The sequence below is a fragment of the Oncorhynchus keta genome, chromosome 29 (assembly GCF_023373465.1).
Source record: "Oncorhynchus keta strain PuntledgeMale-10-30-2019 chromosome 29, Oket_V2, whole genome shotgun sequence".
Taxonomy (NCBI): domain Eukaryota; kingdom Metazoa; phylum Chordata; class Actinopteri; order Salmoniformes; family Salmonidae; genus Oncorhynchus; species Oncorhynchus keta.
In genome coordinates, this window is record NC_068449.1 from 17,188,033 (window position 1) to 17,206,360 (window position 18,328).

General features: G+C 47.7%; 2 protein-coding genes across 4 annotated transcripts in view; one reads left to right on the plus strand and one right to left on the minus strand.

Annotated features, from left to right (window-relative positions):
• The window catches only part of LOC118362357 (mitochondrial dimethyladenosine transferase 1-like), a 34,853-nt gene extending 16,838 nt beyond the window's left edge, over positions 1–18,015 (plus strand). For both annotated transcript variants that reach the window (XM_035742619.2, XM_052486132.1), the window contains one exon: positions 17,174–18,015. Coding sequence is in view for 1 of the 2 variants with exons in the window: in XM_052486132.1 (XP_052342092.1) it covers positions 17,174–17,472 (299 nt within the window). In the remaining variant the exon portion in view is untranslated. The remainder of the gene's footprint in view (positions 1–17,173) is intronic.
• On the minus strand, positions 183–7,685 carry LOC118362356 (claudin-20-like). 2 transcript variants are annotated; one of them, XR_004821186.2, is made up of 3 exons: positions 5,145–5,861; positions 3,231–4,506; positions 183–1,371 (listed from the first exon to the last, which is right to left on the minus strand). XR_004821186.2 is itself a non-coding variant. In XM_035742617.2 (3 exons), exon 3 carries the CDS (start codon positions 4,378–4,380, stop codon positions 3,598–3,600), a length of 783 nt encoding a protein of 260 aa, XP_035598510.1. In that variant the 5' UTR covers positions 4,381–4,506; positions 5,145–5,195; positions 5,913–7,685; the 3' UTR covers positions 183–3,597. The 2 variants fall into 2 exon arrangements, 1 of the variants encoding a protein (XP_035598510.1); XM_035742617.2 differs by adding an exon at positions 5,913–7,685 and having other exon boundaries at positions 183–4,506; positions 5,145–5,195.
• Positions 18,016–18,328: the final 313 nt, after the last annotated feature.

The window sequence follows — 18,328 nt, forward strand, 5'->3', positions numbered from 1 at the left end:
GTTCATGAAGGGAGTGAAACCTCCGTCTCTTCTTTGAGCTGTTTTTCAGAGAGAGAGAGTGTGTGTGTGTGTGTGTGGCTATAAGAACAGTATGAAGAGACAGCCTGCCTGCTTGCCTACGCACGGTACAACCAGTACCTTCCAGAAATCTGTGTTTTTGGCAGGAAGCTGAGAGCCATCTCGAACTGCTCACACACGTACACACACAGTCATTTAATAGAGGCATATTGCCCTGCTTCCACAAAATATTTTTTTATTGGTAAAAAATATAACTACTTGCACAAGCACATTTAGACAACAGTAACCAGAACACTTGAACTGTTGAAAATCCTCTGGCAAATTAAGAAGTGCTGAAGCATCCACGAAAATAAGCTGCAATTATCAAAATGATAATTCCTGTCTTGGTTCTGCAGGAGAGCTGCAGCTGTTTAGACATCTAGACCATTTGAAGCTAATGAAATGGTGCGCTGGCTGAGGAACAGGCTGCACATCTACACAACGGAACAAACCTCCAGCTCACATTGGCCTGCTCAAATCACATCAGACAGAAATGGCTTTGCTCTTTTTCAGACTGCCAGTTGTGTTACGTACATTTGAACCGGTCCAGAGGACTTGCAATGCTCAGCCGCTTGAAAACAAACTGCACTGTCCAACAAGGTAACACAAGCAAAGGTGCAGTCAAGTAGTCTTCTTATGAAGAAGATGCAGTGTATGAACATAAGACATTTCAACTAAATAGGAAAGAATGTTACCTTGGCAGAAAAAAAAAAAATCTAATTACGTCCACAAATGTCCTAGCCAAATGCATACTGTTCTCTGCAGAAGCACGATTTAAACATTACAATAAATAAAAATAAACAAGTGTTCAAGGCTTTCCCGACAAAATCAGAATTGTTTATGCGTCTGAAATTGTGTGCTTTGGAATAATAAGGTTGAAAAAAGAACCATGGAAAGCTGCATCCTACTGTACACAAGTGTCTAGCTTACTCAAGACTTGGCCTCGCACAACAAATAATTACTCCATAAAACCATATGGCAATGTATAATTCACATACAAACCAATGTAATAAAGTAAACCGTATGAACTACATGCAGTATCAAACTTGACAGGAGTTGATTTGGCACATTCTCCAACACGTATGGGTTGGTATGTATTCAGATTGTTCACGAGGGCACATTGACATTCTTCTCATCATTTTATTGCATTCGTAAGGGGTGCCTGGGCATTGGGCAGTGTATTATTATACTGATGTCCAGTCCTCTCTTCTCTATACATGGGGTATGAAACAGGCTGCCAGGACCTCTAGTGATGCCTCCAGTGTGCAGGCAGCCGCCTGCAGGTGGCGAGCTGGGCTTAGCCATCTGCTCGCCCTGTAAAAAACAGTGTGTTAGAGAACGAACAACACGCGGTCTGCGCCACACATCACTGCCAGGGCCTGTCACCAGAGCAGCCATTTCAGGCCGGAGACAGCACATCTTCCCTTCCTCTCAGCTGTCTACAGACACACATGAGAACTTGACTGTGTTAAAGCGCAGTAGCAGCCCTGAGAAATGAGTTGGTGGCGGGAGTTGTGTGTGTGTGTGTGTGTGTGTGTGTGTGTGTGTTGACCAGCAAGTTCTTAACATGCAACAGTGTTCCCTGTCAGTCAGAGAGAAATGCTGCTTTACTTCCCTTTAGAAAAATACTGATATAGATGGAGAGACCAGGGAGAGGTAGAGGAGAGCGAAGCTGACAGGTACTATAGGAAAGTTGAATGGCACAGAGAAGTTGCTTTAACTTTAGCTTTAACTTTAGCCACACAATCTCCTGCAGGTGCTGAACAGTAGCATATGCACTGCTGACTCACTAAACAAGTCACATAGTGGAATACCTCAAACCGTTTTCTAGATTTGGAGGCACATCTGCCACACTGCTGCAGTTAATAATATATACCATTTAGCAGACGATTTTATCCAAAGCGACTTAGCGTGTATACATATTACGTATGGGTGGTCCCGGGAATCGAACCCACTATCCTGGCATTGCAAGCGCCATTTTCTACCTACTGATCTACAATTCTAATAATCAGCCTGACTTTTCAAAACACAGCCCTTTTTCCCCATAACACTAATTGCATGTCAGACACAGTGTAATATGGGACAACATAAAGAGAGCAGTTCCCAGACAGACCTGGGTGTAACGGTGGCTTGGTGCTTCCTGTCACTGGGCTAATAAAGGGGATTAGTGAAGCAGCTGTGCATGTGTGGAGCATCTCACAAGGCTTATGGGGCCATGGAGAGGGAGAAATGCCCCCCTAACCAACCTCAAAGTACAGGCTGACACCCCACCCCCAATCACAGACAAAGATATTTGGGCGCAGGATCCTGTTTCCATGGCAGTGAGGAGGCGGACAGCAGGATGAAAAGCACACACAGCCCAGTGAGGCAGAGGGTACAGTTTGTGTGGGTTTTTGTATCTGTGTGTGTGTGGTTGTGTAATCTATGTGTGGGTGGGTGTGAACTGTGCGTCTGTGGGTGCAGGAGTGTTTTGTATGCGTAATGCATAAAGTAAGTAGTGTGTAGCCCAGCCTGAAGAAGGCAGCTCCTTTTTGTTTTGGAGCTTAATAGTAAAGTATGTCATACAGTCCACTCTGCTGAAGGTGGGACTGTCTCTGTGTGTCTCTCTCTCTCTCTCTCTCTCTGTTTGTCCCTCTCTCTCGCCGTTTGTCTCTCTTTCTGTCTGTGTGTGTCTCACTGTTTGTCCCTCCCTCTCTGTCTTTCTCTCTCTGTGTCTCTGTCTGTCTCTACCTGCAGGGTGAGTTACAGGATTTTGTTTATATGCCATTCTGTTCGATCTCCAAGCCCAGCACCCTTTGTATTAATTCTGACAGCACTCTTTGAACAGTTTCAATGGGAAGGATAACATACTACAGCTTTTAGGCATTGCGTTGGCTACACTACATACGTCTGTCTCTAACAGGCATTCCTCTGCAATATACAGAGACAGGCTCCAAACAGCATGCTTAGGCAAAATATCAGTCTATTAGCTACCAAAAATAAGACTGACTTAAATCAGTCCCAACAACTAGCATATCTAGTGGATAGTTCAAAACAACAGTAGCTTGTTTATGGAAAGGGAATTGCACGTACTGTTATTGCCTCTGAGACAATAATAGCAATATTGCCGACTTGCCGAATGGGTGGTTACCAAACGATTATTAGCAGCTAAATGATTGCTTATTAATTCAAACCTTTGGCGAGGAAAAGGAAATTAACGGGAGGCTTGTTATCAGCTAATCCATTCCCCCAGGAAGTCTTAATGGATTTACTGATGATTGCTGGGGTATCTGCATGTGTCGCTGCGGCTCCCCTCCCATTCTGCAGCGCTTCCCTTCCTCCCCCGGCTGCGCTGCATTTCACATTCACCATCCGTCCGTCTGTTCCAAGGGGCTGCTCGGGGAATACCTCCACTGCTTGTGCTTGCAGAACAGAAAGAGAGACGCCATCAAAGTCCTTCCCCTCTGCTCTAGTCTCCTCCTCAATCTCTTACGCAGTGTAAGCCCTGGTTGTTCCCCTAACTGGTCTGCCTAGCAGTAGCAAGTGGCTTGTTGCTTTAGCCTACACATAGTCCTGCAGGCTGTAGCCTGTCTTATTGTCTAGTGGAGAGAGGGAGCAGTACTGGTGCTGGTCCTGCTGCTGTTGCTGTAGGAGCTGCTGTTGCTGCTGCAGTATGAGTTTGTTGGGGGGTGGCAGTAAGATCATGTCCTGGTGACCGGGCCTCTTCCCCGAGCAAGACACGCAGAAGATGGACCCCCCCACGAAGAGGAAGCCTGCCGACAGGAAGGCCACATACACGGCCCCCCCGGGCTCAAACTTATTGCTCTCGTGCACACTGCGGTCCAGGAAGTTAGTGATGACCTCGTTGGTGAACCAGGAAGCGGGCACCAGGCACAGGAAGCCGGCGGCGATGAAGCAGCCCCCGCTGGCGATGGCCGCGTGCCTCTTGGAGCGCCGGCCGCCCCCCCAGCGGGTACATTTGATCCCCAGGGATGCCAGGCACAGGCCCATGGCAGCCATCACACAGGACAGCACCATGGTGGTGCGGGCAGTCTGCAGGTAGGCGGGCAGCGACAGCACCGAGTACTTCAAGGTGCAGCTGAACATGCCGGTGCTGTACCAGGTGCAGTCCATCCACAGCCCCTGCATCTGGGAGATGGCTGTGATGATGTTGGAGCCCACGTCGGCACTCACCTTCCAATTGGGCAGCAGTGTGGCCACCATGGCCCCCATGATGCCCAACAGCGCCAGGATGAAGGCGAAGATCTGCATGCATGTGGATGCCATCTTCCTCCCGCTGCCTCTGCTGCTGCTGCCGTGGCCCCCCCCTCCTCCAGGCAGCATCCACCCAGCCCCAGCCAGGCACCTCGTCTCCTCCACCCCTCACCCCAGACGGCTGTAGAGGATCCTGGTGCTAGAGCGGGCAGCGGCCAATCTTCAGCCCCTTTCCTCAGCGCCGGCTCCACTGGACTGGAGAGGAGACAGGAATGAGAAATTGAATTGAGCAGGTCTCTTCGTTTGTCTCCCTCTCTTTTCTCTCTCTCCCCTCACACTCACTCTCTCCTCTCTCACCACACTCATGCACGGACTTTTCTTGCAGGAACAAAGGAGAGTGTGAACTGGACCGATGAGAGAGATGGATGGCTCTGGCTGATAGTTGGAAAAGGAGACACTAGTTTTAGTGCGTGTGTATTTTGTGTTGCGCATGCCTCTCCTCTGTGCCGGCGCCTCATGGAACTGTTACTGAAGAGAATGACTTTCTGATAATTGTAATGCTCAATATGTGGACTTAAAGCTGCAGTGTCCTTATCACCACACTTCAATAAGGTTACCCCACCACAGTGACTTCAATATTAACACATTTCTTCACATTTTTGTATCATTTTATCACTGATACAATAAATATTTTTGTTTAGAACATTTTATAGAACTTTGAAATAAGACAGAAAATTCGTTATTTTTTTTATTTTAAGATGTTCACATTTGCCAGCATTGCTTTTTAATTTAAAATGTATTGATTATTCTTCAGTAAGGGTACAAGGGAAAACATCCTTTAATTACAATTGTTTATGATGTACAGCAAGAGAGAGCAATGTTGAGATCCTTACCTCGGCTGGTGCCGATCTCCCTATGACGTGTCAGGTTGTTGGCAGTGATGTCTGTAAAAACACGAGGTGAGGGTTCGAGGAGATTTTTTAGCCGTACGGATCCATTTCATGTCATCCATTTCCATAGCAACCGTATATTAAAGGACATCCTAGCCAGTCGTGAGCCACACATGCTCACTCGGCGCTTCTGAAAGGGGGTTGCTCTGCTTTCCTTTCAGTGCTGTAGAATAGACTCTCTCTACGTCACATGGCTCGTGAGACGAGCTGCTACAGAATAGTATGCACCATAGCGAAGCTTACTATGGTTTACACTGACACTCTAACTGTTTTTGTGTGTGTGAAGGGTCATCTACGTACTACTATATTTATTTTGCATTGCATTAGAATTCATTGAGTTGTTCAATGCACTTGTCACGCAATGCTTGATTTATGCAGCAGATGATGGAGACAAGCAAACGTATTATGGACCAGCTCAGCCCGCTACCAGTCAAACTGCAATCAATCATAAGACAGAGCTGCTTCATTCCAATATTGACTCATTATTAGCTGGCTAGCTAGAGGTGGCATCTAGCCACCGGATTGTTTATCATAACTAGCTCATATTTATCTGAAACAATGTGCACACTTTTGGCTATATTCATTCTCCCAGTTAGCCTAGCCGTAGTTAACCCGAGCTAGCTAGCGATTAAATGTTAGCCTAATGACAGATACACCTGCTTTCATAATTACACAGATATCATAATAACAGTTCTGCTTCAGTGGGCTTACCTCCAGTCTCAAATGTTTAAGCTAAAGAAATGACAACTTTGTCCAACGTATCTCTATCTAACCAGAGAGACCCTGAATAACTTTCCACAACCACGTTGCTGCGTTTCTTTCATCTATACAAATAATGAATAACCCATTGCACCCTGGAAAATATAATTTATTCAACATTGTTTTACCTACACCCCCAGGTCAGATCTATAATCTAGCCTAATGAACACATGTTAATGTAGATCCTGAACTATATAGATTGAATTACTAGATACACATTGGGCACCAAATAATAATACAATGACACTTCTACAATAATAACCATATGAAGAAAACCTACTCCAAGCAGGTGGTAGTGGCTGTTCTGGCAGTGTTTTTCTTTTATTTATGTGGTAGCGAGTCCACTATGCCAAAACGGACGCTCCCTAGAGCAGTCAGCATCAGCAACCACTCAGTGGGAGACTAAACTCACAGCTGCTACCTTCCTCTCATTGCTCCTCCAGTCCCCTCTGCAGAGGACGTCTAGTAGGGGAAGGGAGGGGCAAGCAGGACGGGCTTGATTCATGAATGACAAAGATATGCGAAAAACAGACTGGGCTAATAGACGTGATAGCCTTGATAACGCAGATGTGTGTTTCCATAATTTTGCTGCATGGCAAAGATCATCATAAACAGACAGTTTCAGGAGAATGATCTCCCCTCTCTCTCCACACCAGCAATGACCAAAATGGAGGTGGCAGGTATATCTGCTAAGTGATTGATTGATCTGTTTGTTTAATTTGGTCCAATGATCTACCTTCGTGGAATCCCCCAAGATATCCTCTCAGAGACTATTTCCACAGATAAGACATCAACACAATAACAGACACACACAGAAAGTATTACCTGAGTTGGTTGGCTGCTGACCTTTCAGACTTCAGTCTCCAGGCCCTCGTGGGCTGCTGCTGCAGAAGGAGAAATAGCAACACTATTTAAGCACTGTACTGTGTTTGAGTGTGTTTTTACTGACAAGATCCTTGATGCTAGTGATGTTCTGTTGGGAAATAAATAAATAACAGGGATGGGAGAGGGGGGGTGAAGAAACCACAGTTAACATGTACCCAGGGAGTGCAGATGTGTGATGTGTGAAGACATGGCATGCTATTATAAGCATGGCTCCTTGTTTTATCACTGCAGCCCCATCCTCCATGTTATAGCTCCAAGGCATGACTGGACACAAAGATTGTCCTTTCCTGAGATGAGGGATTTTATTGTTCAATTTGCATATGGTTTATTTTGTGGTTTAATTGGTTTTGTGCTCATCATTTTGTAAAAGCCTTGTTATTTAACGTCACGGTCGGAGGTGTCATTATGCCCATTTTCAACATGCAGAACGTTTGTAAACCATCAGGGGAAACAGTGGTGACACGATGTGAAATTACCCAGGGTTGGTTTGATTTAGGGCCTGCATGTTTTCTTTACTAAGATTTACGACCAATTTTAGTTTTTTTTGAATGTCTTGTAAAAACAGCGTAGATCCTGTTTTGTTTGTTCAGAAGACACATTTTTTCCACAGTCCTAATCTCTCTTCTGTCCTAGTGGAATTCTTGACTGTAGAGTTGGTGAGTTTTCCTTTGGAAAACAATTGAGAGGACCCGTGGATCAGGATGGTTTACCTGTGCCGTGGATCAGGATGGTTTACCTGTGCCGTGGATCAGGATGGTTTACCTGTGCCGTGGATCAGGATGGTTTACCTGTGCCGTGGATCAGGATGGTTTACCTGTGCCGTGGATCAGGATGGTTTACCTGTGCCGTGCATCGGGATGGTTTACCTGTGCCGCGGATCGGGATGGTTTACCTGTGCCGCGGATCGGGATGGTTTACCTGTGCCGCGGATCGGGATGGTTAACCTGTGCCGCGGATCGGGATGGTTAACCTGTGCCGTGGATCGGGATGGTTTACCTGTGCCGTGGATCGGGATGGTTTACCTGTGCCGCGGATCGGGATGGTTTACCTGTGCCGTGGATCGGGATGGTTTACCTGTGCCGTGGATCAGGATGGTTTACCTGTGCCGTGGATCGGGATGGTTTACCTGTGCCGTGGATCGGGATGGTTTACCTGTGCCGTGGATCAGGATGGTTAACCTGTGCCGTGGATCAGGATGGTTAACCTGTGCCGTGGATCAGGATGGTTAACATGTGCCGTGGATCAGGATGGTTAACCTGTGCTGTGGATCAGGATGGTTAACCTGTGCTGTGTGCCCAGGGCTGTTCTGAGAGTGTGGGAAACACTGGCAGACAGCACAGTGCAGCAAGGCACTAAGACAGGCCCCCTCCAGCAAGTTGCCCATAGCTTTAGCTTGCCTAGTGCCTATACCTCCTGAGTGCCTGTCCTGTCCATCTGTGCTTCTGATTTAATAGAGGTTGTCTTCTGATGTAATGGGGCGGCAGGTAGCCCAGTGGTTAGAGCATTAGACTAGTAACCGAAAGGTTGCAAGATCAAATTCCCTGAGCTGACAAGGTAAAAATCTGTCGTTCTGCCCCTGAACAAGGCAGTTAACTCGCTGTTCCTAGGCAATCATTGAAAATAAGAATTTGTCCTTAACTGACTGTCCTAGTTAAATAAAATGAAAATGGAGGTTGTCTTCTGATGTAATGGAGGTTGTCTTCTGATGTAATGGAGGTTGTCTTCTGATGTAATGGAGGTTGTCTTCTGATGTAATGGAGGTTGTCTTCTGATGTAATGGAGGTTGTCTTCTGATGTAATGGAGGTTGTCTTCTGATGTAATGGAGGTTGTCTTCTGATGTAATGGAGGTTGTCTTCTGATGTAATGGAGGTTGTCTTCTGATGTAATGGAGGTTGTCTTCTGAAGGTTTTGTTATGATTAATGCATCTCTTTCCCCTTGAGGGAATCTTCCTTTTGATTGTATTTTACTTTGTATTCCACAGCTGTGTATTCCATTGTTCCTGGCTCCCCCCTCAGAACCTGCAGCAGTTACGTAAGGGGAAATGCGGGTGCTCAGGTGGTATCGGCTAGCCACCCTGAGGGCCTGCCATCTCATCTTGGTTACGCTCAGAGGGAGATGACAAATTACTGCTCACACAACATTGGGTAGAGAGAGGGCTCGGGGAAAAGGAGTGGAAGGTAGAAATGGACAATGGGACTTGGAGAGCTACAGGGCAAGGCCAGTGTAATAGAGTTCCTTCCTGCAGAGCTCCCGGAAGGTCATAGAGATGAAATGAATAAGTGTTAATATGGATGTGTGCGTGACTCCATATTACTGAGATGAGTTGGGTCACGGTTGTTGAGGGGGACTAAGGCAGACCTGTGGAAAATGACTAGGAATAAAAGAAAGTGTTAAAGTTCAGTTATGATTATTCAGTATACAGTATTAGTGTGCAAGAGGAAAAGTAGGTTAAGTCTCTGTAAATGTTTGAAGTCTTTGTTTAAAAGAGTCAGACTAAATTAGCCATGGAGAGGGCAGGATCATTTTTATGTAGATCCTTATATAACAAGCCAATTTAGAGTAGTGCAATTCATCTACAAATCATTAGGGATTATGATTTGCTTCCCTGTTAAAATACATGTTCGTTACAACATGAAGTTCTATTTACATTCAATCATCCCACTAATGAAGTGCGGAAAATATCATGAAGTGCGGAATATAAAATGGCCTAATTCCTCCAAGAGTGAAATGAAAGGCATTATTTTGTGCTACCTGGACAGACCAGATGGTGGGTTGATGCTGCATCACTCTGGGTGTGTGCTTTGGTAAAGGCACACTGCAGTACCAAGGTATGAGACTGCCTCTCACCCAAATCATCCTAGCATGTTGAGGTGACAGGTGGAGAAATTGATTTTCCTCATGTCAGCCTTGTTCCACCCAATTGATGCAGATGAGTCCATCTCTGATGATAGCTCCTGTCACAGCTACTCTTTTCAGCCCCAGTATATCACAAAGCAATGCAGGGCTTCTTCTCCCTGCCCTGAAAGTCTACTGTAACTGGTGTCCAAAACCCTCTCGTCTTCTGACAACTGATAGTGATGTGAGCAGCCCAGGAGTTAGCTGTACTTCTATAGACTACAATATAGCTGGCTGCTCTGACAACTAGGCTCAAGTCTAGCAGTGGTGTCCCATGCCAAGGCGGTAAGGCAGGCAAGGTGGTAAGGCAGTCGGTAAGGCAAGCGGGCGGTAAGGCGGTAAGGCAGTTGGGTAAGGCAAGCGGGCGGGCAGGCGGTAAGGCGGGCGGGCAGGCAGGTAAGGCAAGCGGTAACATACAGAGCTATAGATCAGATGAGATAGTAGATGCGGTCCTGGTTTACAAGCCCAGCCAGAGGCTGCAGCGCAGCACAGCACGGGAGGGAGAGAATCTAAACAGCTCATTAGAAAGGCTCCATCCATCACATCCTTGGATCACTTTAGTTATCCTCCCCCAATTATCCTGCCCTTCCCCTTCCCTAGCCAAGAATAACAAAGGAGGGTATAGTCTGTGTCACAACCCCCACAGACGCAAAGATGCTGCTGGAGGTAGTTCTTTAGGGCAGGTTGTCTCAACAGGAGAGCTCTGCTGTGAATTAAACACCCTCGCACCCACATAACTGTGTGTGTTTTTGCCTGTGTTGGTTTTCTATTCGTCCGCTCTGTATACTCTGCCTCGTATTGTACCTTCTGTATCCTCTTTCACATACCTGGAAATGTTTGCATATCTCGTCTCCCTGCACCTCGTCTCGTCTCCCTGCACCTCGTCTCCCTGCACCTCGTCTCCCTGCACCTCGTCTCCCTGCACCTCGTCTCCCTGCACCTCGTCTCCCTGCACCTCGTCTCCCTGCACCTCGTCTCCCTGCACCTCGTCTCCCGTCTCCCTGCACCTCGTCTCCCTGCACCTCGTCTCGTCTCCCTGCACCTCGTCTCGTCTCCCTGCACCCCGTCTCGTCTCCCTGCACCCCGTCTCGTCTCCCTGCACCTCGTCTCGTCTCCCTGCACCCCGTCTCGTCTCCCTGCACCTCGTCTCGTCTCCCTGCACCCCGTCTCGTCTCCCTGCACCCCGTCTCGTCTCCCTGCACCCAGTCTCGTCTCCCTGCACCCTCGTCTCCCTGCACCCAGTCTCGTCTCCCTCGTCTCGTCTCCCTGCACCTCGTCTCGTCTCCCTGCACCTCGTCTCCCGCACCTCTCCCTGCACCTCGTCTCCCTGCACCTCGTCTCCCTGCACCTCGTCTCCCTGCACCTCGTCTCCCTGCACCTCGTCTCGTCTCCCTGCACCTCGTCTCGTCTCCCTGCACCCCGTCTCGTCTCCCTGCACCCCGTCTCGTCTCCCTGCACCTCGTCTCGTCTCCCTGCACCCCGTCTCGTCTCCCTGCACCCCGTCTCGTCTCCCTGCACCCCGTCTCGTCTCCCTGCACCTCGTCTCGTCTCCCTGCACCTCGTCTCGTCTCCCTGCACCTCGTCTCGTCTCCCTGCACCTCGTCTCGTCTCCCTGCACCTCGTCTCGTCTCCCTGCACCTCCTCTCGTCTCCCTGCACCTCCTCTCGTCTCCCTGCACCTCCTCTCGTCTCCCTGCACCCCTCTCGTCTCCCTCTCGTCTCCCTGCACCTCCTCTCGTCTCCCTGCACCTCTCGTCTCCTGCACCTCTCTCTCGTCTCCCTGCACCTGCACCTCCTCTCCTCCCTGCACCTCCTCTCGTCTCCCTGCACCTCGTCTCGTCTCCCTGCACCTCTCCTCCCTGCACCTCCTCTCGTCTCGTCTCCCTGCACCTCCCTCCCGTCTCGTCTCCCTGCACCTCCTCTCGTCTCTCTCCCTCTCGTCTCCCTGCACCTCCTCTCGTCTCGTCTCCCTGCACCTCCTCTCGTCTCGTCTCCCTGCACCTCCTCTCGTCTCCCTCCCTTGAGTGGCGTTCACACCAGAGAAACAAGGTTATTACCAGATGAAAGCAGGCAGCTAGGCAGGCTACAATTCTCCGCTCTGTTGCCCAGTGTCTCACTGGTGCTGCTGTGTCATTGGTCCATAGCTCCACTTCACTTCTCAGACTGAGCTGTAGGTCTGGCTCCTGATCTGAGAGGTGGGGAGGGGGCATTAGACCCCCCTCCTGATCTGAGAGGTGAGGAGAGGGGGTCACTGCATTAGACCCCCTGGTAGTCTCATTGGGGCGGCAGCGTAGCCTAGTGGTTAGAGCGTTGGACTAGTAACCGGAAGGTTGCGAGTTCAAACCCCCGAGCTGACAAGGTACAAATCTGCCGTTCTGCCCCTGAACAGGCAGTTAACGCACTGTTCCCAGGCCGTCATTGAAAATAAGAATATGTTCTTAACTGACTTGCCTGGTTAAATAAAGGTAAAAATTAAAATGAAAAAATGAAGGAGGCAGCCTTCCCTCCTACTGCACATTCACAGATGCACCTAAAGAAGAGTTGTCATTTTTGTGTGTTGTGGTTCTTTCAGCACAATCCCTTTACCCTTAGAGAGAGGATGGACAATCAGAGAAAGAGCCAGTGAGGGAGAGAGAATGAGGGTGAGTTTGGGAGGAGGAGAGAGCTCTGAGTAAGACTAGGCTCTGCTGATTCTGGCATGATTACTTCAACTGTTTGTCATATCAGCTTAGCTCTGACGTCGGGATCAGGAGGCAGAGAGGTGGCTTGAGAGGGGAACCACAGCCAGGATTCCACACTAGCCTGGAGGAAGAGCCGTTTCTCCCTGCCTGGTTCCTCCATTCCACTGGGTCTGAAGCCGCTGGACTCCCCCTCAGAAACAATAGAGATAAAGGGGTGTTTGAATGTGTCACCTCATGTCTCATCAGGCTCTCTGGTATTGAACCGCGCCTGCTAAGTGGCAGCGTGACAGGAAGAGGGCTGGCTTTTTCCTCGCACAGGTGTTACTGTGACAACCGGAACCGTCTTGCCATCCATCGCATGTCACCTGTTTTTTCATCCCCTCTTTCCCGTCTTCCACTCGCTTTGCTCCCATGAGTGGATCCTCTTCAAATCGCATTTTATTGGTCACATACACATGGTTAGCAGATGTTAATGCGAGTGTAGAGAAATGCTTGTGCTTTTGGTTCCGACAGTGCAGTAATATCTAACAATTCCCCAACAACTACCTAATACACACAAATCTAAAGGGGTGAATGAGAATATGTACATGTAAGTATATGGATGAGCGATGGCCGAGCGGCATAAGCAAGGTGCAATAGATTGTATAAAATACAGTGGGGCAAAAAAGTATTTAGTCAGCCACCAATTGTGCAAATTCTCCCACTTAAAGACGAGAGGCCTGTAATTTATCATCAAATCAAATTTTCATCATAGGTACACTTCAACTATGACAGACCCAATGAGGGGGAAAAAATCCAGAAAATCACTTTGTAGGATGTTTAATGAATTTATTTGCAAATTATGGTGGAAAATAAGTATTGTCACCTACAAACAAGCAAGATTTCTGGCTCTCACAGACCTGTAATTTCTTCTTTAAGAGGCTCCTCTGTCCTCCACTCGTTACCTGTATTAATGGCACCTGTTTGAACTTGTTATCAGTATAAAAGACACCTGTCCACAACCTCAAACAGTCACACTCCCACTATGTCCAAGACCAAAGAGCTGTCAAAGGACACCAGAAACAAAATTGTAGACATGCACCAGGCTGGGAAGACTGAATCTGCAATAGGTAAGCAGCTTGGTTTGAAGAAATCAACTGTGGGAGCAATTATTAGGAAATGGAAGACATACAAGACCACTGATAATCTCCCTCGATCTGGGGCTCCACGCAAGATCTCACCCCGTGGAGTCAAAATGATCACAATAACGGTGATCCCAGAACCACACGGGGGGACCTAGTGAATGACCTGCAGAGAGCTAGGACCAAAGTAACAAAGCCTACCATCAGTAACACACTACGCCGCCAGGGACTCAAATCCTGCAATGCCAGACGTGTCTCCCTGCTTAAGCCAGTATTACATGTCCAGGCCCATCTAAAGTTTGCTAGAGAGCATTTGGATGATTGCGAGAATGTCATATGGTCAGATGAAACCAAAATATAACTTTTTGGTAAAAACTCAACTCGTCGTGTTTGGAGGACAAAGAATGCTGAGTTGCATCCAAAGAACACCATACCTACTGTGAAGCATGGGGGTGGAAACATCATGCTTTGGGGCTGTTTTTCTGCAAAGGGACCAGGATGACTGATCCGTGTAAAGGAACGAATGAATGGGGCCATGTATCGTGAGATTTTGAGTGAAAACCTTCCATCAGCAAGGGCATTGAAGATGAAATGTGGCTGGGTCTTTCAGCATGACAATGATCCCAAACTAACCGCCCGGGCAACGAAGGAGTGGCTTCGTAAGAAGCATTGCAAGGTCCTGGAGTGGCCTAGCCAGTCTCCAGATCTCAACCCCATAGAAAATCTTTGGAGGGAGTTGAAAGTCTGTGTTGCCCAGCAACAGCCCCAAAACATCACTGCTCTAGAGGAGATCTGCATGGAGGAATGGGCCAAAATACCAGCAACAGTGTGTGAAAACCTTGTGAAGACTTACAGAAAACGTTTGACCTCTGTCATTGTCAACAAAGGGTGTATAACAAAGTATTGAGAAACTTTTGTTATTGACCAAATACTTATTTTCCACCATAATTTGCAAATAAATTCATTAAAAATCCTACAATGTGATTTTCTTCTAATTTTGTCTGTCATAGTTGAAATGTACCTATGATGAAAATTACAGGCTTCTCTCATCTTTAAGTGGGAGAACTTGCATAATTGGTGGCTGACTAAATACTTTTTTCCTCCACTGTACATGTGATATATGAAACATTATTAAAGTGGCATTATTTAGGCTGCATTTATTAACGTGTCCAGTGATTGGGTCTCAATGTGGGCAGCAGCCTCTGAGTTTGATGGCTGTTTAGCATTCTGATGGCCTTGAGATAGAAGTTGTTTTTCAGTCTCTCTGTCCCTTCTTTGATGCACCTGTACTGACCTCACCTTCTAGATGGTAGCGGTGTGAACAGGCCGTGGCTCGGGTGGTTGATGATCTTTTTGGCCTTCCTGTGACATCAGGTGCTGTAAGTGTCATGGATGGCAGGTAGTTTGCCCCTGGTGATGTGTTGTGCAGACCACACCACCCTCTGGAGAACCTTGCAGTTGAGGGCGGTGCAGTTGCCTTACCAGGCTGTGATACAGCCCAACAGGATGCTCTCGATTGTGCATCTGTAAAAGTCTGTCAGGGTTTTGAGTGACAAGCCAAATTTCTTCAGCCTCCTGAGGTTGAAGAGGTGCTGTTGCGCCTTCTTCACCACACTGTCTGTGTGGGTGGACCATTTTAGTTGGTCTTTGATGTGTACGCCCAGGAACTTAACTTTGCACCTTCTCCACTACTGTCCCGTCAATGTAGATAAGGGGCTGCTCCCTCTGCTATTTCCTGAAGTCCATGATCATCTCCTTTGTTTTGTTGACGTTGAGTGAGAGGTTATTTTCCTGACACCACACTCTGAGTGCCCTCACCTCCCTGTAGGCTGTCTCGTCGTTGTTGGTAATCAAGCCCACTACTGTTGTGTCGTCTGCAAACTTGATGATTGAGTTGGAGGCGTGCATGGCTACGCAGTCGTGTTCTCTGAGGCTGACCGGAACATATTCCAGTCTGCGTGATCAAAACAATCTTCAAGCTTGGCTTCAGATTGGTCGGCCCAGCATTGAATGGTTCTCGTCACATCCCGATTGAGTTTTTCCTATAAGACGGAAGGAGCAAGATGGCGTCATGGTCGGATTTGCCGAAGGGAGGGGCGGGGAGGGCTTTGTATGCACCTCGGAAGTTTAGAGTAGCAGTGGTCGAGGGTATTGTGCATAGTGCAATCAATATGCTGGAAGAATTTAGGTAGCCTTGTTCTCAAATTTGCTTTGTTAAAATCCCAAGCCACAATAAATGCAGCCTCAAGATGTATGGTTTCCAGTTTGCATACAGTTGTGAAGTTCCTCGATGGCTGGCTTGGTGTCTGCTTGAAGGCGAATGTACACAGCTGTGACTAACTCTCTTGGTAGGTAGAATGGCTGGCATTTGATTGTAAGGAATTCTAGGTTGGGTGAGCAGAAGGAATTGAGTTCCTGTATGTTATGATTACACCATGAGTCGTTAATCATGAAGCATATACCCCTGCCCTTCCCAGAGAGGTGTTTATCTCTGTCGGCGCGATGAATGGAGAAGCCCGGTGGCTGAACCGATTCCGACAACATATCCCGAGAGAGCCATGTTTCCATGAAACAGAGAATGTTAACATCGGTCTCTCTGGAAGGCAACCCTTGCTCGAATTTTGTCTACCTTGCTGTCAAGAGCCTGCCCAGGTGGCCACTTCATGTGCCCCTTCAGTGTTACGTACAGATATATTTTACCCCTGCTGCTTGTGTCTCCTGTGTGTGGACGTGGGGTGGTGCACTTCAACACTGGCTCAGCCCCAAATCAAGCAGCCCTTCTAGCTGGTGGAGAAAGTAGTCAGGAATGTCTTCCACTGCCGCAAAGGAATCCAGTAAGCAATATTTCTACCCCTCCTCCTGCTACGGTTCACGCTTTAATCTCTCTCTCTCTCGCTCTAGACTCTCTCTTTGTTACATGCCGCATTAAGTGAACTCTCAGTTCATCCATGACCAGCGCTATACAAAACTGCTCATGACTCTCTCTCTCACTCCCCCTCACATCCATGCCTGTGAGGAGTGTAGGTAGGCAGGCTGTAGGGCCGGAGAACAAAAGAAGCGAACAGCAATTATGAGTCATTGGGGTGTCATAGGAAGATAACTTATGTAACTGCAGCGAGTAGAGAGACGGCTTCAACAGCTTGAAGAGGAGCTACCTGGCACTGCGCTAAGGAAGCATCTGTACTGGGTATGTGGGTTCTGCGATGTGATCTGATGCTCTTGAAGTTGGGTTCTGTATTATGCTTACTGTGAAAACCCATGGTGTTGCTGAGGGCATCTGGGGCTACATCTCTAGTCGAAAGTCTTCAATTGTTTATTCTCCTCGTCTCCGTTCCACAGCCAATGATCTGAGAGGTCCTGACATGACAACTGAATTTTCTAAGTTACTTTCATCTACAGTGTTAGTATGGTCTGATGGAATCTTCTTTTTAACACTGCATATTTAATCACAACATGATTAATTTATGCTCTTTGTGGCAGCATGTTTGATTTAAATTGTTTTCTATTTCTAAACGATAGCTGGAGGCTTGTGGACATATTGCCTCAGCAGATTCCATCTGGCACCGTACTGTACCTATGAGTGGTCATTATGGACCGGAAGCCCCGAGCTTTTTCACGTTTTCTTCCCAGAATGCTATTCCCGGAGACAGAGGCTGGAGCTGGCGGAGGTGATGATGCATGAGGCAGACGTGGACCCCAACCTGCGCCCCACGGAGCTCTCCATCCCTGACAGAGGACTGGCGGACACCTACAGCTGCCTCTGCTCTGAGAACCAGGGCCTCCTCACCTACGACTTCAGACTCAAACACCTTAACAGGCGATCAGGCAGCAGCACTCAGCAGCCCCTGACAGAGAGAGAGGCTAGAAGGACAGAGGGGAAGGAGTGCCTAATGGTCTCTGTTAGAGACAAGACAACGGACTGCTCTTAGCTCTAACCTTTCTACCAGGCACACGCATGCATTTTTAAACACCATTTCTCTGGTGTCCCAGAGGTGCTTGGTGAGACACAGGGAATCTCTGGTGTCCCGGAGGTGCTTGGTGAGACACAGGGAATCTCTGGTGTCCCGGAGGTGCTTGGTGAGACACAGGGAATCTCTGGTGTCCTGGGGGTGCTTGGTGAGACACAGGGAATCTCTAACACGCAGTCCAGTTACAAAGTAAGAATAGTGTGTGAAATGACCAGCAGGAGAGTTAAGTGGTGAGTTTAATGCTCAACCCATCATGTCCTGGTCCTTACTTCTGATCCTGATGTCCCCATATGACTTTGTCCTCTGGGAAATGAGTCCGGAAACTTTTTCAGGACAATTTGGAGAATAAGAAAATGTTGACGGTATTCAGACCATTCCACCTCCTTTGTCTCACTCACGGGGGGGTGGAGTGCTGTTGAAAAGTTGGCAGCTCCTGATGAGAACTGAGAGTTTTGTTAAATAAAGTGCTGGCCATCTGTTTTGAAAGTGATGATGGAACAATGATACTGTTTCATTAATATGTTCCTACAGATTACACCAACATTTCTTGGATTTTACCTTTGCATGATTCTTCCTACTCTGTCCTGCTTCTGTCACTTAAATTGCCTATCATTGAGAGTATACTTTGGTCCAATGCAGAGAACAAGGATTCTCAATTTCTCTGACAGCTTCATCAACTGGGATAGAGCTGGAAATAAACCGTTCATCTTACCTGTGCTTTACCTGTCAAGGAGACAAGAATATAGATTCTCAAAGCCAGACTTAGGAATACAACATGATAAAACAACCTGCTCTCACAAGACTGCATCTCACAGAT

Coding starts and splice junctions, on each gene's coding strand:
- LOC118362356 (XM_035742617.2), bottom strand. CDS start 4,380: ATGCTGCCTGGAGGAGGGGGGGGCCACGGCAGCAGCAGCAGAGGCAGC.